Source organism: Orcinus orca, chromosome 5 (assembly GCF_937001465.1).
Source record: "Orcinus orca chromosome 5, mOrcOrc1.1, whole genome shotgun sequence".
In the NCBI taxonomy this organism is placed as follows: domain Eukaryota; kingdom Metazoa; phylum Chordata; class Mammalia; order Artiodactyla; family Delphinidae; genus Orcinus; species Orcinus orca.
The window spans coordinates 143,699,915-143,725,734 of record NC_064563.1 but is presented as its reverse complement, the minus strand read 5'-3'; the positions used below and the strand labels follow the sequence as shown (position 1 = coordinate 143,725,734).

Below are 25,820 nucleotides of genomic sequence, written 5' to 3'. Positions count from 1 at the left end.
AGGGAGGGAGGGAGAGTTTCCTGTCCCTTAGAATATTGGGGAAGAACCCCTCCCTAGGACTCCCTGCTTTGCATGAAAAGTCCCCTCTTGGGGGAGCATCCTCACTATAAAACCAGATTTGTTGAACTGTGCTGGCCATCAGGTCCAGACACATACAGCAAGGGGATATCCCACTTCCTTTATGTGAAATATTGGAGAGAATGAGGGAGCAATGGGGTTGCTGTGAGATGGGATGTAGAGGGAATTCATCGGAATTCCTTAAGCACTTGTTTTGTTCCCAACTTTCTTTACATTGGTGCTCCAGGGAACTCCAAAGAAGACTACGTCACATTCATACTCCTGCTGTCTAATGAAGCTTTCTATGGAGAGCTCCCTCAACCCACTGTCCTCTTTTCAGCGGGGACCACAGGTCATCAGGAGTCCCAAGAAGCCCTGGCTGCTTGCCAGTGCTCCAATGATCCTAACTAGTGCTTGTCTAATTGGAAACCCATCAGAGGAGCCCAAGTTCGCCCTGTCCCTAGCAGCCCCAGAGAACTGTCCAGGAAAAGGAATGAAGACGAAATGCAGCTTCCACATCAGGTTCTCATGCGGCAGAGCTCCAACCAACAGCCAGTCTCGGGGGCGGGGGCCTCCTGCCACCTGGGGCCCCAAGGCAGGCACTCACCCTGCCCCCTGGCTCTTGACTCGAAGGAGTGTTCTCTGCATGTGACAGCCCTCTCCTCCCTGCCTACCCTTTGGGGTGTGGGAAGCAATTCACCTACGAGGTTTGCAGGGGAAGAGCTGGGATGGGAGAGAACTTGCAGCTTCTCCAAATTGCAGGATGTGCTAAATAATCCTAACAGGTGGCAACTCACTCCCTGAGGGGTGTCAGGAGCTGTGGAGGGGGATGGGAGGGCAGACCAGAGAGCCACCTGGCCCTGGAGCACCCCAGGTACGGAGAGCTGCTGGTGAGCGGCAGACCAGCCCTCAACAGTGGGGGCATCCCCTGCGGAGCTCCGAAATGCAAAATGCGCCTGCTGTGTAAACCTGGGTGACAGCCCCTAAACAGATGCATCGCCCTCCCCCTTCTTGTTCTCCTGGATGAGTCTTAATTCCCCAGGGAACATTCTGACTCTCTAGCACCCCAGGATCCAGGGCTCTAATCCAATCATAAGAAGAAAATTCATCGCCATCGCCAGTCAGAGGTTAGAACTCTCCAAATGAGACAGGCACAGCTGAGAACGTATCTTCCATTCTCAGCAGGAAAGCTCCTCACAGAAGGCACCCACCGTGTTTCGGCTCTAACTCTTAGAGGGAGAAGAAAATAGACATCTAGCCTTACTTCTAGCAACGGTAACTTCCCAAGTTAATATAAAGGGAGAAGTGGAGGCAGACACTTGAATCATGCATCTCAACTCCATTTTATTACAACATCAAGGAAAATAATCAGTTGCGAGAGGAATGATACTGGGGATAAACAGATATTAAGCCGCTCACAATTGCATAGTCTATGCCTTCCTACAAGGGTATAAATATCACGGGTCTCTGTACATGCATTGTGGGACTGCGGTGCACGTGGGTATCATGTGCAGATGATTTCCCTCGAAGGTGTTGTTCTTTTAATTTCTTGACAGTGTGGTTGAAGGTGGTGACTTCTGGCAGACTAGGAAGGGGCTCTCCCGCTAGGACTGGGACCCAGCCTTTTTCTTCTGGAATTTTCTGAACTGAGACTGAATGGCCACTGCTGCGCGTTCTGTCTCTGGTGCATCCATGTCGATGTCGAACTCCTCTTGAACCTTCTTCTGCCCATCTGGAGCAAGAAAAACACAAACATAAGGCAATCACTGAGCTGCGAGCAGGAAGACGGACAGCAGCTCTGGATCAACAAAGCCTCCGGGGCACCACGTGGCACCACCCCCAGCACAAGACCTAGTTTGCAAAATACAAGCCTGTGGAGTGCGTCCTGAACCTCCTCCGGGCTCAGAAGAAGCATCTTCTGGCTGCTTGGCCTCTACCCCTGTGAGGGAGGGACGATGAAACTCAAAGACACAGTCGCAACATTGTAGATATCTTCTGTGCATGATTTTCTGTTCTTATGGCCCCATTTAACATTAGGGTTAACAGATACACACTACTATGTATAAAATAGATAAACAACAAGGACCTACTGTATAGCACAGGGAACTGTACTCAATATCTTGTAATAACCTGTAATGAAAAAGAATCTGAAAAAGAATATATATATATATATATATATATATGTTTAACTGAATCTCTTTGCTGTACACTTGAAACTCACACAACACTGTAAATTAACTATACTTCAATTAAAATTTCATTTTAAATTTTAGCAGTGATGTTACTTTCCTCTGGTTTCTCATGTAGATACAATTTAAACAGTGCTACAGATATGGACCCAGTGATACAACCACTAGAGCTAAAAAAGTCACTGAGTTTCTGTGCACACACCCTTCTATTACCAATGAGATTTACTTATTGAATTAGGGCTTCTGTTTTTATCATTGTCACAGATGGATGACACCATTCGACCTTCACAATCAAGCTGGACTTTCACAAGTCTTACGTTTTGTTCCAACAAGGTAGGCTTTGCATTTTTTGCTAAGGCAGAGGAATGAACTCATTCACGGTTACGATCATTGAAAATAGGATACAAGACAAAGCGAAGTGATCACCTGTGCTGATTGTCCCTGTGTGCTGTGACCTTTCCAGCTAAATGCTGAAAACAAACAGATAAATAAAACCCTCTAATCACTCCTTCGGTCTAGTGAAATTTAATCATTAGAATCATTAAAGGCATTATTTATTTTGCTTTTTTTTTTTGGACCAGGGATTAAACCCATGACCCCTGCAGTGGAAGCGCAGAGTCTTAACCACTGGACTGCCAGGCAAGTCCCAAAGGTATTATTTTTTAATACAGACACAAGGACCCACCCCAGACTCAGGGCTGCCTCTTTGTATGGCCACAGCGGAAGAGCTCCTGAGAACAAGACCAAGTTAGATAAATCAGCGTCCCTGCAGGTAGGGCCAGACAGCCCTACTTTTTAAGAAAGCCTCTCAGGTGATTCCAAGATGCAGGCAGAGTTGAGATCCAGCTACTTGGCTTCAGATGAAGTAACAAACAAGGTCCTGAGGTTAATTCCAGGAAGAACTGGGGGCAGAACCCACCTCGGCACCTGGACGGAGAGCAACCCTGCCACCCTGGGCTCACACCTGGAGCAGACAGGCCGGACAGTATGAACAGCACGTCTAGCTTGGGGATGGGAAAATCGGGGGCCTTTGAGGCAGGAGAGGAAGCCCAGCCAGGGAGCAGGGACAAGGCTCTATTCCTTGACTTTGTCACCAGGCAGCCTGAGTTCATCACTTAACCTAAATGTGGTCCGTCTTTTCAATGCCTGTCTTAGTGCCCTTGGATGAAAGTATTCAGGCAGCGCCCCCAGCATAGAGGGTAGAGGACACTGGGAATATATGCGAGACAGGTTCCTTCTCTCCTGTTTACTCTGTCCTGTTCTCTCTCACACAATCTCGTTCTCTCTCTCTCTCTCTCTCTCTCTCCCTCTCATAAATAGCTAGCTAGATAGCTAGGTAGTTAGAAAAGATAGATAGATGATAGATAGATAGATAGATAGATAGATAGATAGATAGATAGAATGATAGAATAAGTAGATAGATGAGAGAGAGAGAGAGAGAGGGAGAGAGATGCATCTGGTTGCGTGACATATCCCTTGTAGATCCTCGAGCAGGCTCCTCTCAATTTTCCCAGAGACTAAGCAGGTTCTGCCCGGAGCCCTCCAATCCCACCTGCATCTGGGAGGAGAGGATGCTGGCTTTGTAAGCCTTGCCGGACTGATCGGTCCATGACCTAAATCAGCAGAATTGTTTTCCTCTATCCCAAATTGACTGCCGAGGTCCCTAAGTGCAGAGATTTTGAGTGCACCAATGTCCAGGGACTATTTGGGGCAATCTTTTTTAACCCATGAGAACCCAGATGATATGGAGAATAGTGGGATTGTCTCTTACTGCATCGGGTAGCCATCCACGTTTTACTCCACACTGCAGGGCCCTTTCTTCAGAGACTCTCTAAGGGGCAGGGCCATTAGGAGAGGTAGGAGTTTCCTGAACCTCAAGTTCATCCTTTAAGAATGTTTCACTAATGTTATCACATGAGCCCGGGACTAAAGTGCAAATATCTAGCGAACCTGAAATGTGATGGCTCCAGCTCACCTGCCCACAGCAGGGAGGAGAAGCAGCAGCTTCTGTACCAAGATTGTCATAAGATGGTTTGGAGACCCAAGCCCCTGTCCTCCCGGAGGAACCCTTGCATCTACTGTACCGTGATTGCAAAGGGGGAAAATGAGCTCTGACTCAACAGAAGATTTCTTTTTCAGATTTAAAATGTTGCTGCAGCCTGAAGCTTTTGAATAGCCTGCTTTATCTTTTCCCTTTTACAATAATGGAAGAAAACAGCAATATTATTTTTTGACACATGATGAATGAAGATGCGGAAAATTATGTATATTTAGGGAATGTATAATGAGACAGTAAGGGCGGGTCATAAAAATGAATTTCACAATTATATCTTCAACTAATATCTTCAGCCAAAAGTGATTTATCGATTTCTCCCTCGTTTGAAAAGTATTCCAGTGTTTAAAAAAGAAACCACTAATATTTCAGGAATCGTTACTCTCTCTACTTTGTAGAGTCAAGCATGTCTTGGGGAAGGTCTGCCATGGTTACTCCTGCTGAGCCCTCCAGGGACGTGCAAAGCAGGAGGGGGACCCAGACTGTGGTGGAGAGGGGACAGCTAACTAGAATAGGTGGCACAGTGTTCAATGCAAATGATGTGAGGGCCTGGAGATGGGTCCATGTGGTCCTGGGAGCTAGAAAAGCAGAGCTCTGTGCACCCCAGACTCTGCAGGAGGGAAGGGATGATGGAGGAGAGCATCTGAGGGACCACTGCCAGTGCCCAGAGCCCCTGACCCTGCAGAAATCTCAGTCATCAAGCTGCCTGCCAGGCTCTTCTCCCATGACTTGGGTGACGGTGACCACGGAGGGTGCAGGGTGGCCATACGAAAGCCTCCCTTCCCCGTCACTCCAGGGCAGAGGAGAGATGCCTACCACCAGCAGCAGCTGAGACCCAGAGGTAGGACCTCAGCCATGCCCGCTGGGGACAGGAAGGGCCCCAGGAGGGTGTGCTCCCTCCAGGGCCCACCCCATCCCCTCCCCCCACTGCATTGTGGCTCTTCTTGGGGCGATCACTATCTTATTCTACTTCCTGCTCTCCTCCCTACTTTGTGGTCCATTGTCCCACTACAGCATGAGCTCCGTAAGGGCAGGGACATCACCTGCCTTGTTCCAGTGGCTCAGCCAGGGCTCGGCACATCGTAGGTGTTCCATGAGTAACCAATGATTGCAAGTGAGTCCGTTAATCAATAAGGCAGGCGGCTGTCCAGTGCAGGCCTTTCCTGGAGGACTACACCAAGTCACTCACACTGGGTGGGAACCGTTTCATTTCCACGTGGCAGGGGGTCCTCAGCCCCTCTTCCACCACATGGCCTCTCGAGGAGGAGACTGGGAGGTGCCACGGCAAAGCCTCCGTGGGGCATTGACCTAGGTGACATGGTGAGGAAGAGGTGAGGTTCCTCTCTCAGATGGAAAATGTGGCCACTTGGAATGACGTCAGGAAGCATTGTCTAAAGGGTTATAGGGGATGGTCAGGGCCCTGGTGGGAGAAGGGGTGCCCAGGCGTGCAGAGGTGGGCATCTTCCAATACTCCCACTGATGGTGGATTCTCATGCCAGGGAGCCCCAGGTGGGCTAAGCCCCTCCATGCCCAGAGCAGTGCCTGCCACCAGCACCATGTCAGAGAATAAACAAAAGGCAGGCCTCACGTCAGGCAGACAGAGCCCTCCAGCTCCCTGGCGGATGGAGCTGACTCCGTCCCAACCATCAGACCCTCCCGGCCCGGATGAGGCTGCTGGCAGAAGCAGGGCTGTGGGTCAAGGCGAGGTGGATTGGGGGTGTCTCTGCCTGCTCTGTGGCTCTCAGGAAGGTTCCTCGCTTCTCTGAGTCTCAGTTTGCTCATCTCAAAAATGGAGAAGTAAAAATATTTTTTTAAAAGCCTGCTCCGGGAGTTCCCTGGTGGCCTAGTGGTTAGGATTCTGGGCTTCCACTGCCGTGACCCAGGGTCAGTCCCTGGTCTGGGAGCTGAGATCCCACAAGCCGCACAGCACGACCAAAAGAATTTTTAAAAAACCTTTTTAAAAGCCTGCTGCACCTAGTCACCAGTGTCATGTGCAAATCCAGGCCATGGTGTAAATTGCATGCAGGCCCAGTTGTGACGGGCAGGCCTTGCTACGTCAGAGACGGCTGTGGACAGTCACGTGGTTCTCCAGCCCGGCCAGGGCCCTGCATCTGCTCAGTGGTGAGACTTACGGGTGCTTGGGCCCCAATGCGAAGGGGAAGGGATGCTGTCCAGCAGGGCCGGCCATGCAACCTCCAAACACAGCCCGGCAGGGGCGTCAAGGCATCAGGCCCCTCAGGTGGCCTGTGGCATTTGCTGGGCTTGTGTTTGTTGGGACGGTCCCTGCTCAGCAGCACAAAGCACAGAGACTCCTCCACCTAAAGAGGACCCCCAGGTCCCGTGAATAGACACCTGGGAGAGTGCAGAAGAAGGGCGGTGCCAGTCCCTGCCGCTGGGAGGCCCTGAGGGCACCGGGCTCTGCACAGCTTCTCCATCAGAAGGGACAGTAGACCTCGGTGAGCTGTGCAGGGGACCTGAGCCGTCTTCATTTCCAAATCTCCCTGCAGCCACCCGGCTTGTCCTCTGCTGCAGCTCACATCTGCACTGTGTGGGCTGCACCTGACGTTTTTATTCAGGGTCCTGATGCCTGACGTGGACAAAACACATCCCGCTCAGTTCCTGGCGGTGGCTTTTGAGGCTGAGCGCCTTGTAAACTGCCGGGAACTGAGCAGTTCTTATCACCTGTATCTGTCTGGGGTCCTGGAATTCGATCATTTCTGTATGTCCCTCCACGAAGGAGTTCTAAAGCTTACCAGGAGAATGGTCAACAGATTATTTATTCCAATCCACTGGTGTGATACAAAAAGATAGCAATTGCCAACTCCCCTGGAGAATGAGAGGAAAACCCACTTCCTGACAGTAGAGCTCAGGAGGTGTGAGTAGGACCCCAACTACCATGTTCCAGGGCCCCCCACAGACCTTCAGGCCCATTGCCTGGAGCATCTGGTCTCAGAGACATGAGGCAGTCTGAGGAGGTGAGGATTAAAACCTATCAGGCAGGGGCTTCCCTGGTGGCACAGTGGTTGGGAGTCCGCCTGCAGATGCACGGGACACGGGTTCATGCCCCGGTCCGGGAAGATCCCACATGCCGCGGAGCGGCTGGGCCCGTGAGCCGTGGCCGCTGAGCCTGCGAGTCCGGAGCCTGTGCTCCGTGACGGGAGAGGCCACAACAGTGAGAGGCCCGCGGACCGCAAAAAAAAAAAAAAAAACCTATCAGGCGGGACAGCTGACTGTTTCCACCACAGTATCCGTCTACCTACCCGTTATCCATCTCTCCGTGTCCCCATCTATCTTGTCTCTGAGAACAAAAGGCACAGCTGCAAAAGCGTCCCAAGCAATTAGACTTTCCTCCCTGGGAAGACACTTCATCAAACAACCCAGGCACAACACAGAGCACTGCCGATGGCCCCAGCCTGATGAAAAAATGGTGCTCCCTGGGGCTTGGGATGTCTCAGGATTCAGCGCTGCCATGACCTCCCCACCAGGAAAACATCCAGTCCTATTCAGATCTATACTTTGCACGGCTCTAGGTATTCCTTACACCATTTTCCTGAGATATTGCCTTTTCCTTGCAGAAACTGAGACAGGGAATGGCCCTGCTGGTTTTCATTTTATTATATCATAGGAGAAACGTTGAGGTAGCCCTTCTTAAAGATGTCGTTATGTTAAGAACCAGTCTTCCCTGAGCATTAAACGGATCTTCCTTCCTAGACGTAAGTGGATTTTCTTTTACAGATCGTTTGATGGCAAATGGAAAATCGAGAATCATAAATATCAAAGAAAGGAACTGCTACCGGGTAAAGACAATCCCAAATGGATATGACAAGTCTATGATGCTGTCATGAAAATCCATCCAATGGGAGAACGGTTTGATAGACTACAATCCTCTTTGCATGATAAACACAGAGTGTGAACTGATAAACACAGATCATCCCTACAGCCCATCAAAATTTCTTACTGAGCAGCTGTATTAACCAGTAGGGCTGCCATTATGAAATGCCACAGACTGGGTGCCTTAAACAACAGACTTCTTTTTTTTTTTTTTACAGTTCTGGAGCCTGGAAGCCCGAGACCAAGGTGTCAGATGCTGTGGTTTCTCCTGAGGCCTCCCTCCTTGGCTTGTAGACGGCTGCCTTCTTGCCATGTTCTCACATGGTCTGGGGTCTCTTCCTCTTCTTATAAGGACACCAGTCAGATTGGATTAGAACCCACCCTGATGACCTCATTTTAACTGAATCACCTCTTCAAAGGCACTATATCCAAACACAGTCACCTTCTGAGGGACAATGGCAGTTGGGGGGCGGCAGGGGGTCAGGGCTTCAGCATAGGAATTTGGGGGGAGGCACAATTCAGACCTAATCTAACTTTGGGGCTCTCTAGGTTTTAAAGCAACTTTGCATTCTGTGCCTTGTCTGGCTTCTGCAAACATTTATGAGAGCTGCGGGGGATATCCACCGTCCCCATTTTACAAAGGCTCAGAGACCGTAAGGTGCCTCACCCAAGAGCACCCAGTGAGTGCTGGCCATGGGCTGATTCAGAATCCAGGTCTTGTTTTTATTCCCCAGGATGTTGTTACTTTCAGGGCCTTAGACAGAGGCCAAGATGACAGCCTTCTGTATGGACCAGTTAATGTTGCTTAGGGGGAAAAAGAAATCTTAAATAGTCCAAGTCTAAACACATGGTACCATCTACCAGTTTGGAAAATCTGCCTGTTTACTAGGTGGTCCAGGAGAATTTATACCAAATTCTGTCGTTCGGCAAATGACCTGCAAGGCCTCGTACAGGCCCATCACTGTTCTAGGGGCTGTGAGAAAACAGAGCGCAAGCACAAAACCCTGCTCTCCTGAGAAAAGAGAAAATAAAAAGGTAAATTCATGGGTAAGTATTAGAATTTCAGAAATTTCAAAAATAAAGCAGGGTGCTAAGTGGGAGAGCGAGTGTGCATGCTTTAAGGTGGCCAGGTAAGGTCTCTGGGAAGGGGACAGAGCGGAGGGAGGAGGCCCGAACCCAAAGCGAACCTCACACCCACCTGCCCAGATTGGGAGCGGGGGGCAGGGGCCCTTCACCAATGAGAAAACACTTTTTGAAAGATTATTCTTCACTTGTTGAAAAAGTATTCTTCATCCACGCAGTTACCATCAAAGTGGCAGACTTCAAATAATTAGCATAAATTCTGTAGAAATTAACAGACATGTAGTCATCCAAGGTATAACAGAGCTACTCATGGATCCTGCAACAGCTCAGGATATGATTTTAAAAGTTGGAAATTCAGCATCATTCCAAAATATATCATATTAACCACCACGCTTGATCAAAGGAACTCTCACATTTGTTTACAATGAGGCAAAGTCATTGCCTAAAGATACCGGCAGTAATTCGTGAACCCAGGGGCTTGTGTGCGTGCGCGCGCGCACACACACACACACACACACACACACACGCACAGAGGTAAAGGCTTTTGTTTACACATTTATAACCCTCCATATTTTAGGATTTATTTTCTAGAAACATATTACCTCCTAAGGCCTAATCCTGTCGATCAGAAATTTGCACATAAGCAGTAAATTGGGATATAATTGTCCTGAGTAGGAGTTTGCCTTGATTAGGAGGCAAAGCACAGAGCGTACTATAAAAGGACCTAAATTTTAGCACGCCATCAAGAAATAACAGTCATTTAACTTAGTATGCCCTGCAAACGGGGTATTTTAATGCCAAATTTCTTAGAATGTCCTACCTTCTTTCAAAGAATAATGTTAACTTGGAAAGAATTAACGTTTGTCAGTTGGGTTGCCCTCGATACATATAAGCTAACTGACACATTGTGTTCGGGCTCCTGGGGACCCTGAGAGCTGGCCACTGACCCTCTCCAGACCAGGGCTACCACCGAGTGGCCCAAGGACAGCCAGCATGGCTTCCTTCGTAAGGATCCAAACCCAGCCCTCCAGGCAGGAAAAGTAAAGGGACAAATAAGAAAAGTAATAATTGGAATGTTTATCCTTTAAGCCTCAAATTGGATCAAAATACATCCAGAGAACAAGGCAGCTAGCGTTAGGGAAAAGGTCAATTCCTCCTGGGAAAAAAATAATAATAAAAATAAATTGGTATACCTAGTTCATCACGATGTTGACACAGAGAGCCATTTCATGAAATGCCAATAAAAACAAAGACAACACATTCTTTAAAAAGCTGGAAATGAACAGGAAGAGGCCACAGCATCCTCAGCCAGTTGTTCCTGAGTTAAAACAGTGCCTCCCTTGCTGGGCGGGAGCATGGAATCCCAGCAAGCCAGCTCCGAGCTCCGAGCTCTGGGCGATTTCTCGCTCCTGCCCGCTGGCTCAGGATTTATTGAATGGAGGCTGCTGGTGCGGAGAATTGCAATTTTCCAGTTCTGTGCTAAGCGGCAGAGACTAATGAGCAGGGTCAGGCATTAGCGGCGGCAGGCAAGGGGGTGGCTTTCCACAACTGCAGTGTTCTCTCTCGCATCAAATGAAAACACATTTCCCATTTCTCCTAACTTTGCATTTACCAAGTTAGCGCCCTTTTGGTACTTACAGCTTTTTCCAAGAGAGAGAAATTCTCTTTTGTCCTAAAATAGAGGCCTTCTGAAACCCACAGCCTCCACTGTTCCCATCAGGCTTTGGTAATATGAAGCCTCTCTCTCCCATAATCCCATTTCTCTGGCCCCTACCTGGATGTACCTTGCTCAGATGACTACCCAGCTGTGGCATTTAGGTAATCAGATAAGTGCACATCTGTGGGAATCAATGGAAAAGAATAAGCACTGGTGAGACCAAAAATTTCCCCAAACTCATTAAGTCTAGGAAGAGAACCAAAAAACGATATAAATATCGTTGAAAAAAGTTTTTCTATTGGAAAGGCAAAATCGGTTTCCTAGCTGTATTAGTCTGCTAGGGCTGCCTTAACAAACCACCACAGACAGTGCAGCTTACACAGCAGACATTTATTGGCTCCAGTCCTGGAGGTTGGAAGTCCAAGGTCAAGGTGTGGGCAGGCTTGGCTCCTCTGAGGGCTCTCTCCCTGGCATGTAGACGGCCGTCTTCTCACTGTGTCTTCACACGCTCTTCCCTCTATGTGTACCTGTGTCCTGATTTCTTCTTCTAATGACACCAGGCATCTTGGATTAAGGCCCACCCTAATGAGCTCATTTTACATTCATTACCTCTCTAAAGGCCATATTTCTAAATACAGTCACATTCTGAAGCACTAGGGGTTAGGGTTTCAACAGATGAAATTTAGGACATATAATTCAGCCCATGACACTAGCCAAAATGTCTCCATTTTCTAGGAAAAAAATAAAGGCGATGAGATATGATAAGAAACAGCTTCGCTAGAGAAGCCTCAAATTCAAGTTCCAGCTGACTGAGTGTGGTCAGATTTGCCTTTCTGAGGTTCACATCCTCCCCTGTGTTTGAAATGGGCGTGATCATGAATCAAGGCTTGTTTCTGTCTCAAGACGTTTACAAGAGAGTGTGCACTGGCTGCTTTGTAATGTGTAAAGAGCAATGACAAATTCAGGGTTATCCCCTGGTGGTAATAGATGGGGGCCTACAGGCTGGGTTGCCCAGTACCCTCTCTTTCCACCTTCTCCCTCCACCACAGGTGTCCTGGGAGCAGAATTCTGCCACCCAGGCGAAGGGCCAGCCCAATAGGTGCAGCGTGGCAGGATCTGAGAAGGCAGAAGTGAACCCAGCGGAGGCAACCAAACATAGGAAGAGGCCCCGTCTGGCAGACACAGAGGCAGAGGCATCCACAGTGTTTCGCCAGGGCAGTCGGCAAACATCAAGCATCCTGTGCCCAGTTCCAAGGGCCGGGCAGCAGCAGCAGTAGAAGGGCTTCTGCTGGAAGAACTTGCCATGTGGTTGAGTGTTTCCGTATGCATTGTTCCTGGCTGTGCACAGCCAGGGCTGGGTTCTCTGCCTCCCAGAAATTCTGCAAGGCACCGATAACCTGTAATAAACCCCTTTCAGCTGAATCTAGCAAGAGTGGATTCTGCTGTCTGTGCCACCATCTCCTTCCTACAGGCACACCTAGCTTATGTGGGGCTGTGGGAGGAGAGGGGAGTTGTGTAAGGAAAGGGTTGACATCAGATAGCAGGCTTTCATTTTATTTACATAGAAAATTCTTTACTATGTGCTGGAGAATAACTTGAATGAAAGTAGGTAAATAAGAACCTGTCGGACACAAGGATCACACTTCAGATGTTTCTTTCCTCTTCGGAGTACGTGGTGAAAATTCCTTCCCAGGAATCAGCAGCTAACTCACTTAACAGCAGACCTCTCAGAAAAGCCCCCGTTTTCCCTCCTTCACACTCTGAAGACTTCAAGCTGATTAGGGGTAAGGGGAATGTGGAGAACTTATGAGTCATCTAACACCTTAGACCTGCCCTCCATGCAAGCCAGCCAGGTATGTAAGTGCTCAAGAAACTCCACTAGTAGAAATGTGTTGTGGCCGAGTTGATTTCTTGCCTCTATTGACCCCCTTTTTCTTAGTTATAAAACCCCTGATTTGGTGCTGGGCACATGGTTACCCAGAATAAGCTTTTTATCCTCCTTACTGTTGGGTGACCTAGGTTCTGATCAATGCAATGTGAGTAGAAAGAAAGAAATCTCATTAAAAGAAAGCTAACCCTTTGCCCTTTTTACTTATTCCTATCTGCTCCCTACTAGCTGGAATGCAGATGAAATGGCTGGTGCTCGGGCAACTATTTTGGACCATAAGCCTTATGCTAAGGATAGCAAAACAGTAATACAGATGCTTGATGTTCCTTGAAATTATCCTGACTGCCCTCGACTACCTACCTCTAGATTCCTTTTGTATGAGAGAGGAATAACCATTTTTGTTTAAGCCGTTGTTATCTTAGGGTTTCAGCTGCTTATAGATAAACCTCATCTACTAACACATATGTCCTTATAAGGGTATAGTTCATTTAAAAGCATTTTGTTTCAAGCTGATAACAAATTCAAATACACATCCCTGTGCATAGTATGGCTTCATTGTCTTCACTTAACTACATGCTTGTTCTTCTGATATATACATCTGTCCAATTTCTGATATGGCTGGCCATTTCTTTATAGCACTTAATACTTTAAAAACCTCAGGGGTTTTTGCAGAAATATTGCCTGCATATCCAGTAACCTTTGCCAACCATCACTCGCAGGTTTCCCTGCTTCATCTCTCCTTTTCTCCTCATGGGGCATCAGCTTCTCTCGCCATACCCTTCCCCTTCTAGCTTTTGAAAGTATGTAGCTTTTCAAGTGCTTGAAAATTTAAGAAATGAACATGAGCTAGGTGGAGCTCCTAGGAAGGCATTCTCCCCAACCAGGTTTTGGCCCACTCCTTCCATTCTGCCTCAGGTCCATTTTTTTCTCTTCGTTTCAGAGCTTTGAAATAATTGGAGGGTTTTCCTTTCATTTATGTTACCTGGTTTTACCACTTCAGAAGGGTGGAACCTTCTCAGACTCACTTTTGCCCCAGCGTCTAAACTTCAAAATACCAGCTTTAAAGGATTAAATTCTGAAAATTTCACCAATATAGAGAATTTTCTAAAGTTCCCAAGTTTGAAATGAAAGAAAAGTCAAATGCAATCATAATCACGGGACATGTTCAAGTAGCTTCAAAGCAGCATTAATGCACCTAATTAATAGTAAAAAACCTCCCTTGACCCCATCGAATTTCTAACTCCCCTCACTGCATCATTCTAGAGAATTTGATTTGAAGGGGGAAGGTAGGTATCACCTCACACAAATCAGAATGGCTATCGTCAAAAAATCCACAAACGATAAATGCTGGAGAGGGCTTGAAGAGAAGGGAACCCTTTTGCACTGTTGGTGGGAATGTAAATTGGTACAGCCGCTATGGAAAACAGTATGGAGGTTCCTTAAGAAACTAAAAATAGAGCTACCATATGACCCTGCAATCCCACTCCTGGGCACATACCCAGAGAAAAACATGGTCCAAAAGGATACATGCACCCCAGTGTTCATTGCAGTGCCGTAAACAGTAGTCAAGACATGGAAGCAACCTAAATGTCCATCGACAGAAGAATGGATAAAGAAGATGTGGTGCATATATACAATGGAATATTACTCAGCCATAAAAAAGAATGAAATAATGCCATCTGCAGCAACATGGATGGACCTAGAAGTTGTCATACTGACTGAAGTAAGTCAGACAGAGAAAAAGAAACATAGTATGATATCACTTATATGCAGAATCTAAAAAAGAAAAATTGATACAAATGAACTTATTCACAAAACAGAAACAGAATCATGGACTTAGAGAAGGAACTTATGGTTATCAGGGGATAATGGTGGGGAGAAGGGATAGTTAAAGGAGTTTGGAATTGACGTACACACTGCTATATTTAATATAGATAACCAACAAGGACCTACTTTAGAGCACAGGGAACTCTGCTCAGTATTCTGTAATAACCTAAATGAGAAAAGAATTTGAAAAGGAATAGATACATGGGTATGTATAACTGAATCACTTTGCTGTACACCTGAAACTAACACAACATTGTTAACCAACTATACTCCAATATAAAATAAAAAGTGGAAAAAAAAAAGGGTGGGGGGAAGGTAGGTGCTAAGGCAGATGGAATGCATTCCAGAACTCCGAGCCGGAGGAGAAAAGCTGATGAGGACAAAGGCCAGACAAGCCTTAGGGTTCTCATGAAATTAGCCAAGCTTTGTGAATGACGTGGAAAGCAAACAGCATTGTGGGTTGGAAAATCATCACATGGATGCCAGAGAGGGACCAAAGCTGTTTTCAGACTCTGGACCCGGGGTTCTCTTTTCCTCCCCTTTGCTCTCTGCAGCAGGCACTGACAGATTAGAGAGGCCTTTCTCCAGCAGCGTCACAGGTGCTTCTGCATCCTTCCTGGACCCCCCCACCCCCGCCAGCCACTGAGCAAGGTGGTGCGCTCTCTCCCCTGACACATACTGCTCCAGCTCTTCAGACCTGCGCCTTTAATCCAGGCGGACAGGTGTTTTCCTTGGCAGATTTGCAGGGATTACAAGATTTCTTAGACGCACAAGACTATTGGGCAGATGTGTCCATTGTGTATATAGAATTTGACTTCGGAAGCAAAGCTTTGAAAGCAGGTCTGGGAAGCATAGCCAGAGCTCGGTACCTACCAGGTCCAGCTGCAGCCAGACCGATCAATCCCCATTACAGCTCAACAGCTTAAACCCGAGGCTGCCATCAGCATTGATTTCCCCATCTGGTGATGCACCTTGTGCTTCACAAATGTCCTGAGACAGGGACGGGCTCTGCATCGCGGTGCGAGCCTCTGTTCACAAATGCGTCTTTACATGTCAACAGAGATGCACATTCAGCTCCAGGAACTGCCGGCCCGTGGGTTTAGACTCAACACATTCTGGTCTCTTGATCCCACAGTGTCAGTCTTCCTTCCGCACCCCATTTTGTAGGTTTCAGGCAAAAACACATCACTTCTGTTTGCTTTTTTAAAGTGACACTATCTTAAGAGCCCATGACCAAGTGCTTGCTGATTTGTTGGAAAGAGCTTTTAGGACGTGAGCCATTTTAAGCTTTGGGCTTCGTTATTCTACTTACCGGGAAGATGGGTTCACATATATGTAAAAAGAGAATAAGATCAAACACCCAAGGAAGCATAAAGTGATGTGATTTCTGGGCGAGGTAGCTCAATCCCACAGAGCGTCTCAGATTCGGGAGGAAGAGCTCACAGTAGAGTTTGGGTTTTAGTTTTAAGCATTGTTTAATAATAATGTTCTGACGAGTAATCCCAAGAAGAAATGAAAAAGACGTGCTTTCCCAGGTAAGTGGAAATGTGCTAAAGCCCCAGAGTCCTCTATTGGTTCAGGTGAAGAACACCTGGGAAGAATCCAGTTGTGGGCTGTGCTCGGTCCCACGAGCCCTGCTTAACCAGGGCTTTATGTGACCCTGTGACAGGAAAGCAAGGCCTTGAACTTTGTACGGAGACCATCTGGCCCCTCCCCCCCATCCAGAAGTTCTTACAGACCAAAAATAAAGCAGAATATTTTTCTTACAAGAATTCCAAAAAGAAAACAATTTCCAGTGTCAGGCAACCTAATCAAAACAGTATTTAATTTTGAAATAAATTTTTAATAACACATAATTTTTCAAAGGACCAGCATGAAAATATTGTCCCTTGAAGCATTCTAATTATCAACGGAGGTAGTAGAAGCATTCCTGTCTAGATTAAAAATGGAAGCAGTGAAAAAATATCCATTTTTGGTGGCAGCAGCTCAAGGGAGCATTAAGTAGAGGCTGATGACAAGAAACTGATGAGAGAAACCAATTTAGATAGAATGCTAGGGGGAGAAAAAGTCTACCAGTCTAATGCTAGGGGGAGAAAAAGTCTAACCGTCTAACAGTCTAATGCTGGGGGGAGAAAAAGTCTAACAGTCTACCAGTCTAATGCTGGGGGGTGAAAAAGTCTACCAGTCTACCAGTCTAATGCTGGGGGGAGAAAAAGTCTAACCGTCTGCTCAAGAACAATGTGCTCCCAGAGCCATAGCATCTGACCTTTCACTAAAGTCATTTTAAGCTGAACTGAAAATCTACACAGCAGGGACTTCTATTCTGCCAGCTGTGAATGACCAGGGCAACCTAGCAGGCTGCTTCCAGCCCAGATATGGAATTGGCAAGATTTTTGTTTTGTTTTGTTCACCTCTGAGGTGTGTGAACAGAAAAAGACTGAAAGACTGAACATCTTATCTGCAGCTCGCTCACAATGCCTTCAAAGACCCTACGCTAGCCTTCCCTACGCTAGCCTTCCCTACACTAATCTAGCTCATGATTTCAAAATTATAGTGCCGTTCCTGCACACCTTGTTGTCATTTAAGATGTCAATGGGCTGGATTGATAGAAAATGCAAGTGAGACATTTTCCAGAAGTAGCTGCAACTCAATATTCAATTGCCATGGGGCTGGGGAGGGTACACCGCTGACAACCTCACATACCATTCCAATGATTCAGGGCAAATGGTGGCATTGCTTGGCCCACAAGGGAAATGGTTATAAAGTTTCAAAAGAAAATTGCAATACCTTCTGGCTGCAAAATCACAGTAACAATTTAATTTCAAGGGTTAAGGGAGCACTGACAGCAGCCTCTTTATGTGCACAGGTGTGTCCATTTTCGCCCTAGGAGGCCACCCACCTCTTTGTGTCCCTTTCATGCATGGACTCTTGTCGTCTACACCTGTCCTTGCCTGGAGGCCGGTCCCCAGCCGGGCAGCCTCGTTGTCAACCTGAATGAACACCACAGAAACATCCACGGAAATAAGCCACATTCGGAAATGCAGTTTGTCCAGACAAAAGGCCGTATTTTTCCATTTTAACCTATTTTGTTGAGATAGTTAACGTTAGTTATCACATGTCCACAGCCAGTGACAATCTGATTCAGATTCTGTCCACTGTACTTTCTTTCCCCTCTACTGCTTCCACCAAGAAATAGCATCTCATTTCTTCTTTGGACTCACTGGCAACATTCCCTCGATGTGTACAGAAAAGAGACAGAATCAGAATGTAGCCAAATTAGACAAGAGTCCAAAGAGAACATCGTCCCACAAAGAGGACATGGGGACCAAAAAAGTGAAATGATTCACTGTGAGTGAGCCGCCAGCAAATGGCCAAACCATAGAATGGCAGAGGGACCAGAGACTCTGGGGATTCACCCTTCCCCCACCCACTTCACGAGAAAACTGAGACACAGAAGGGGTGTTCAGGCCAGACCATGCCGCCGAGCAGGTTCAGAAGCTCTGCGATCAGGGGAATGGCTAAAAAGTAAAGAACCTTAAAAGCAATCGACTGAAAGGGGAAAAGCCCTGCAGAGGAGGCAGATGTGGTGTCAGCTCTTCCATGGATAGACCCAGCAAAAATTTGATGCTAAACATTTCTCTATTCCTTTTGAAATTCCTAGGAAACAATTACTGAGCGCGACTACCTGGGAGGAACATTTAGAGCAGCCAGAAAATGCACTGTCATCTACAACAGGCATCGCCATGGGCTGTGTCTGATGACCCAGCTCATCTTTAAAGCTCACTATAAAAACAAGGTCTTTATGGGCTGGTGAGAAATTGAATTTTGGTGAGCGCACATCAATTCAAACTGCCAAGAGGTTCATGTTTGCCTTGAAATTCTGAAACCCCGAAACCCCGAAGCCTAAGGAAGGCCAGAGACGAGAAGCCTCATCTCACTGTGATGAGCACGATTAGTGATCACTGTGCTGTGGGAAATGGGCCCTGCCATGTAGGATGCTTGGCTCTGTGAGCTGATTGTGATTGGACGAGTCTAAAGGGAGAGTGACTTCCCTCGCATCAGCACCAAAGCCACGAAAGCATCCCTCTGACATCCGAGGAGATTTTGCTTTCTAAATGAATGCCAGAGCGCAGTTCAATTTTTCAATTATCTTCAGGGTCTGGGACGGGGGGAAGGGTAGAGAGAAAAGAATGTGCTTTGGAAAGACTGAAGAAGCCACTTGCCAAGCATAGAAATAGAGCGAGCTTCCATTTCGCATAATCGTAAGTTCCTGGAAGCAGTGTTCTCATAAATACTGTGAGGAAGGCCACCTCGTCATCTGCCCATTTCCCATCCTTCCCCTGCGGCCCCCCAGGTCTGGCTCTGTCGAATCAATACATATTTCAGCTGATCATTGGTCGACTCAATTCTAGATCCCAACAGGAAGAAGGAAAGTGGCAGCTGGAACAGGACAGCTGTAGCAAGAACCCAAAAGCATCCCAGAGGGTTGATAAGAAGCATCTATTCTTTAGTTCGCTTTTTGAGAGAAAGGGGGTAATCTTCAAGAAAAATATAACTTTTTAATGTCTTATTAAATTAAATCTAGTAATATGCAAGTAATTGGCCTTCTCACTCCTAAGTGGCAATTTCTGTAAATAATAATAATAAATATTCCTTCACCTTAGTGCTGGAAAAAGTGAAGTCTATAAATAATTATCTTCTAATTCAATGATCCCACAGTCTTGCTTCTTCCCTCTTGAAGTTTCAAAGTCTGGCTTATATTAAAGGGGCTCAAATCCTCATTTCTTTGGGAAATATCTTCACCATTGTGCCCGAAAGAACAATCTCCCTGGTTGTGTGGGGAAGGGGAGGGATGAAGATTTGGGTTCTGGTTTGTACTTAATTAAAAGAAAGAGATGGTCATTTCTCATATTCTTTTAAGCAGCTGATCTCACAGTCACAAGTTTGAAGTTTAATTCAAAGTTCTGGGACCCAGGAATCCAAGAGGGACCAAAAGGAAAGCAAATCTGCTCTTTGATGCCTCCCCAGGACAGGGAAGGCAAAGGTTAGCATCTCTAATCTGCAGCGCTGGCTGGGAGAGCACGGTGCCGTCCATCCCAGATCAATACTCCTGCCCCAGGCCAGACGGAAGTTTGTCCAGGTCTCCCGGGGGACACCTGGAGTCCTGGCAGCCCCCCTTCTCCCACCTTTCTGGTGGCCAGGGCGGCTGGCTGAGTTACCCACTGACACAGTAGATCCCACATGCACACTGAAAGAAGTTTTTCTGGAAACTGGTGTGGCTTCCAGCCCCAGTTCACTGGAGGGGGTCTGGACATGCACCATCCCTATTTGGGCCCTGGTGGCCCCAAACCCCAGGAGGCTGTAAGCTGCTGTCCTCTCCCTACTGTCCCAATAACCCTGACTTCAGGGGGGAACCAGGCCTGCTCTGCCCCCCACCCCCTTTTCTGGTTGGCCTCTCCATAAGGTTTCTCTTGAGACTGGACTGAGATGCGTCCAGCCTCACCCCCGTCCTGGCTGCATTCCCAGTAAGCACCCCCCATCTCTGGCCACCTCCCTTGACCCTTGAATGACACCTGAGTTGAGCTGGGAGGCTAAAACTGACTGTGTGAACACACATTAACCTTTACAGGGACAGCCTAATTGCTCTAAGAATGTCAAATATGTCATCGTTCCCAAAAGGTCTGACAGTTTTCCTTCTTTTAGAATTATTAAGCCAACCAACAACACCGCAGTTAAAATAAAAGGATGATATTGATGGACTGCTTTTCTTTTCTTTCCTTTTATTTTTGTCCTGAAACCAATCCAGAATTTGGGTACAAAAATCACTCCTACTCTGTCTTTGTAAAGCTGCAATCACTTACAGTATAACAGGCTACATTTTTAATTAGGGAAGACTGAGAAGGGCATGGGTGACCTGGCCCACAGCCCAGTCGGAGAAGTGCAGAGGTAAGATGCAAGGCAGTTCTCACCTCTCACCCCTCCAGATTCACTCTCCACCCTTTCCCTAACCATTGTGCTGTGGCTTTGGTTGGATTCATCCCAAGGGTGGTCCTAGAGGCAATCAGAAGACAGACAGAACGAGATCTGGGTATTTATTCCCTTGCCTCCTTCCCTGCTAGGGTTGTCAGATACAATACAGACTGTTCAGTTCAATTTGAATTTCAGATAAACAACAAAAAACAAGTTTAGCATAAGTATGCTCCAACTATTCCATGGGATATACTTATACTTTTTTTTTTTTTTTTGCTTATCTGACATTGAAATGTAACTGGGCATTCTGTATTTTTATTTGCTGAATCTGGCAACCCTAGAAGTTTGCAAAATTGCCCGAGGCTTAGCTATGTCCTTCAGAAGACCACAGGCTGCTTCTGCGCACAGCGCCCTCTCTGGATTCTCTTGCCTCCCTGCAGGCCCTGCGGTTTCTAGTCTGAGGTGTTACGCTGTTCTTGGTGGGCTTCCCTGAACCCTGCACGCACCTTTGCAAATGGTCCCTTGGTAGTTAACTCTCCTCGAATTACTCACATGGAAGGTGCCCTCTAGTTCCTCCCGGGACCATGACTGATACATTCGTTACTAAGGACATCCGACCTCACTCTCCCGGCATTGCTTTTCTAAAGTATCGCATCCCCAGCTCTGAGTACCATCTCCAACATATATGAGGTGCTTAGCAAATATTTCCTGAATAAATGGATGAATGAATGAAGGAGCAAAACCAAGCTAGAGTCCAGAGTGTTTTGCAGCATCGCTTTTCTGGTTATTAAGGACCCAAAGGTCTGCATTCTGAAGGGATGCTATACTAACCGGCAAAGAAAATGATCCAGGATATACTTGAAGGAGGGCAGAGTGAGTGAAGGAGAAGCAACCGATGGGTTAGCAAAGATGAGTGGGTTACGTGTGTCCCAGTTAACTATTCCCGGGGAATGAATCACTCCAAATTAGCAGCTTAGGCACAAGATCTGAGTATTCTTTGCCCCCAGTTCTGTAGGTTGGCAAGCTCAGCTGAGCTCCTCTTGGACGGAGACACCCACACGGTTGCAGCCAGAAGGCCCTGGGGCTGGGGTCACCCGAGGACCTTCACCCACACATCTGTCAGCCGGGTGGGGAGAGCTGGCACAGTCACTGGCTGGGTGGGCATCTCTCCAAATGGCTGCCCCACGAGCTAGCTGGGCTTCCTCACAGCATCATGGTTTAAGGTAGCAGGACTTCTTAAGTGGCAACTGGCTTCTCCCACAGCAAACATTCCCAGAGAGAAAAAGCAGAAGCTGCCAGTTTCCTAAGGTCCCAGCCCGGAAACTCACAGGCCTCCCCTCTGCTGTGTGCTATTGGCCTGAGGAGTCCCAGCTGCCCCAAAGCAGGAGGAGGGGATTTAGAACTCCCTCTCCACCAGCCGAAGACTCTGTAGCCATCTCTAATCCTCTTCAAAGCCAGAACCCAAACCAGAAATCCTACAGAGTCACAACCAATATACAAAGTGATCCAGGAATATTCGCCAAGGCCATTAAAAGGTAAGGAATGTATAAAGAGAAGGGAAGTTTTACACCCCTGACTTGGAAACTTAATTAGATGCAAATCAGTTCTCATACTAAAAAGTTCCCATTATCTATCTGCTGTGCTTAAACCAGGGTAGCAATTTAGAAAGTGCTGGGAAAAAACATATTGTGAAATGAATGATACATATTGAATTGTTTTTAAAAAGGAGTTTGTCTGTGGCATCCCTCGGGCCGGCTGCACGGCAGGCAACGTGTGCAGGGACCCTCACTCAGAAGAGCCAGGGCTGGACTGAATGATCTGCTTAATAATTTTTAAGAAGGAGCCCATGCTTTCAATATTCCCTGGACCCTACAACTGACACAGCCAGCCCTGTCCTTTGCAGAGAACCAAAGATGTAAAGAGGCAGCAATCAGAGAACAGCTGAGGATGAGCTTATAGGGGTTTGTCTTCTAGAGCCTGTGGCTGGGTGACACCATGCCAACCTCGAGACAAACTCCACTGTGGTGATTCACGGCCTTTGTTCTCCTGCCTCCCCGCAAAGTGGGAGGCACCTGCCCTCTGTGAGGCAAAGCCACAGTGATGCAGCTGGTCTGCTAGACTAGCTTTTAGCGCAGGGCCAGCTAAACCCACTATCACATTTTGAAGTCACTCTTAAAAAGAGGATTCCAGATAAAGAAGATGTGAGATACACACACACACACACACACACACAGTGGAATACTATTCATCCATAAAAAAGAATGAAATTTTGCCATTTGCAGCAACAGGGATGGACTTGGAGGGTGTTATGCTGAGTGAAATGAGTCAGACAGAGAAAGACAAATAAATACTCTATGATACCACTTATACATGGAATCTAAAAAATACAACAAACTAGCGAATGTAACAGAAAAGAAGTCACAGATATAGAGAACAAACTAGTGGTAACCAGTGGGGAGAGGAAGGGGGGAGGGGTAATACAGGGATAGGGGAGTAAGAGGTTCAAACTACTAGGTGTAAAAAAAGCTACAAGGGTATACTGTCCAACACGGGGAATACAGCCAACTTTTTCTAATAACTATAAATGGAGTATAACCTTTAAAAATGTCCATTGCTATTGTACACCTGTAACTTATATAATATTGTAGAGTAGTTATCCTTCAATTTAAAAGTTTTTTTAAAAGAGGACTCAGAGCCAGTCTGTCCTCAGCTTGCCAAAGTTAGTGAAAAGTGGTCACGTCCTGAGCACGAGGGGCCCACTTAGGAGAGAATAAAAAATTGTACTTGGAGTGAAATAGCACCATTTCTTGACTGAATCATCTGAATTCAGGGCCAAATCATGGCAATTAATTAGGATTGATTGGAAACTCCAACTCGTTACTGATGAAGAATGTTGGACAAAACCAATCAATCGTGTTGCGTGGATTTTACAGAAACACACAACAGTCCCCCGGGGCTCACCCCACAGTGACATTCTAGAATCGCTGGCAGAGAACTTTCTGGTGAGACCCAGGGAGACTTCTGCCCTCGGGTCTGAGTGAGTTCTGTGGGTGCTCTAAGGATGCCAGGAGATGATCACAGAGACACGGAGATTTCCTTTTCCTGCACAACTCAGATAAGACAGCAGGTCCAGCCTAAGAGGAGGTCCAGTCTCTGAAGACAATTCAGCTCACTCTGTTGCTCAAAAGGATTTCTACATGCCTTTGTAATCACAGATACACCCACTGATAGGAACCCTACAAATTTCAACCATCTTAGCTCAGGCTGAAATGTAGCTCAGGCTGAAATTCTAGTTGTTTCTCTCTTCTGAAAAGCTATTTGCTGTGCAAATTAATTCTATAAATAAAATTATCAGTGTATCACCTACTTAAAAGAGCAAAACCTATTCAAGCACTTGAGACGCATTACGTCCGTACAAATAACTGATAAGCAGAATAGGAAATATTCTTATCTCCTGATCGGGGCAAAGGATAGACGGATCATCATTTTCCTGGTACAAGCTACTTCATAGGCTTAAAAAGATGTTGAGTAGCAATTCTTTCAGCATAATTTATAACTTCATTATTTTCGCTAAAGCATATGGGCCTTCTCCATATGATGCAAAATTCTATCTTCAGTTAGTCTAAAGCTGTAACATATAATCTCTAAAAGACAGGAAGAGAGGAGGGAAGGGAAGAGGAAATAAGGATAAGCCTACAAATTAGAATATCGCTTCAGTTTTTTAGTTTTGAAAATCAGCAGGGCTGTCCCTGTAATTAGCCTGTGATCACACCTCTTTGCCAGAGAACAGTTAAGTAAACTGATGAAAAGATGGTGCTGATGAGACTACGGTTTCCAGCCTGGCCAAGGTGTAAGTCTGTGAACTTCCTTCAGTTCTATGGGCTCAGACCACAGCCCACCCCAGTGGTCAGTTTACACCCAAGACTCCCCGTCAAGGAGAACTCAGGAGGGAGCGAACTTGGGGACAAGCTGGTGTGTTTAGATGGCAGTCCAGATGACCTGCTGTCTTTCCTGTGATTTATGTGACCTTGGGGCCTATCACCTGACTTCTCAAGGAACTTGGCTTGACATCACCTCCCCTACCCACCTCCCAAGTCGGCCACGGAATCGGTTGTGTGTGAGAGCATTTTAAACTATGCAAACGCCTAAAGACGTAGAGAATTATAACCAAGAGCAGGTAAAAGGCTCCATGTCTATTAACAATGCTTCAAGCATGTTTACTCCAAAGACACTGAATTAGAAGCATCGTGTTTATCCAAGGTATTACTAGAACGTTAACGTTATTATAACGCTCAGCCTGAAGGGGGGAAATCACCCTTGTAACTAAGATCGGCAGTAATAAATTCCCTGTCAGCACTAATCCCTAAAATAACCTTCACAAAGAATCGATTCACTTGTTGAACGATATCTCCCATTGACCAGGTGTGTGTGGATACCCTGATTAAAAGCCAGGCTTCATAAGCAATTCCAGTTTCATTCCTTCCTCATCTGGATCAATATCAGAAGCAAACATGTGTATCCACATCTTCCTTCCGGAACAGAGATTCTTTAGAGAGTTCAGAGCCAATAGCACAAAGGGCACGTCCTGCTAATAGTATTTGGAAGCCGTGTTCGTATTTCATCCATTCTTGTTTCGAATTTTCTTTTCTGGTTACTTCAAATGCAGAAAAAGAAGGGGAGAAAGGGCCAAGCGACCCCCGACAGAGACCAGAACCGTTCGATTTTTCACCTCGAAAGCTCTGTGTGACTCGGGATTCAGGGCAGCACACACAATACATCAGTCCAGGTGAATTCGAGACTTCACGCGGGTTTTAGCGCTCTAACAGGAAACCGATTTAGAGCTTCTTGGCCTGGGAATCGTTGCACACCCTAGTCATTGATTACCTCAGGGGGGTGCTTTTCCCACAGCCAGATGCCGTCTCTGAAAGTTTAACCTGCACATTTCTGAGACCTGTGGCAGCTCAACATTCAAGGTTATCATTTTCCCTGTTTGAAGGGGCTTAGAGGCTCAGCGCGGTAAGTTTCCACCTAAACTCGTACTGAGATTCGTGCAGAATTGGCATATTACATCCTCAGGGTGGAGGAGAGCTTCACAGCGCCCCCTGGCTTCCAGAACCCTGAGCAGCCTGCAGAACCGACACACATCCAAATTCTCTCCATCCAGTCTCAGACTCTGATTTATCCCATCTGGTATTAGAAGCAGAACCGAGTCATGTGTCCACCGCAGGCAGTTACAGGAGATGATCCCTCCATGGCCTTTCTGGA

At 46.7% G+C, this 25,820-nt stretch overlaps 1 protein-coding gene across 1 annotated transcript in view; it reads right to left on the bottom strand.

The window, feature by feature from the left end:
- Nucleotides 1-1,381: 1,381 nt before the first annotated feature.
- The window catches only part of PCP4 (Purkinje cell protein 4), a 56,020-nt gene continuing 31,581 nt past the window's right edge, over nucleotides 1,382-25,820 (bottom strand). Inside the window, exon 3 of the mRNA XM_033418336.2 lies at nucleotides 1,382-1,789. Coding sequence (XP_033274227.1) covers nucleotides 1,662-1,789 — 128 coding nt within the window. The 3' untranslated portion in view covers nucleotides 1,382-1,661. The remainder of the gene's footprint in view (nucleotides 1,790-25,820) is intronic.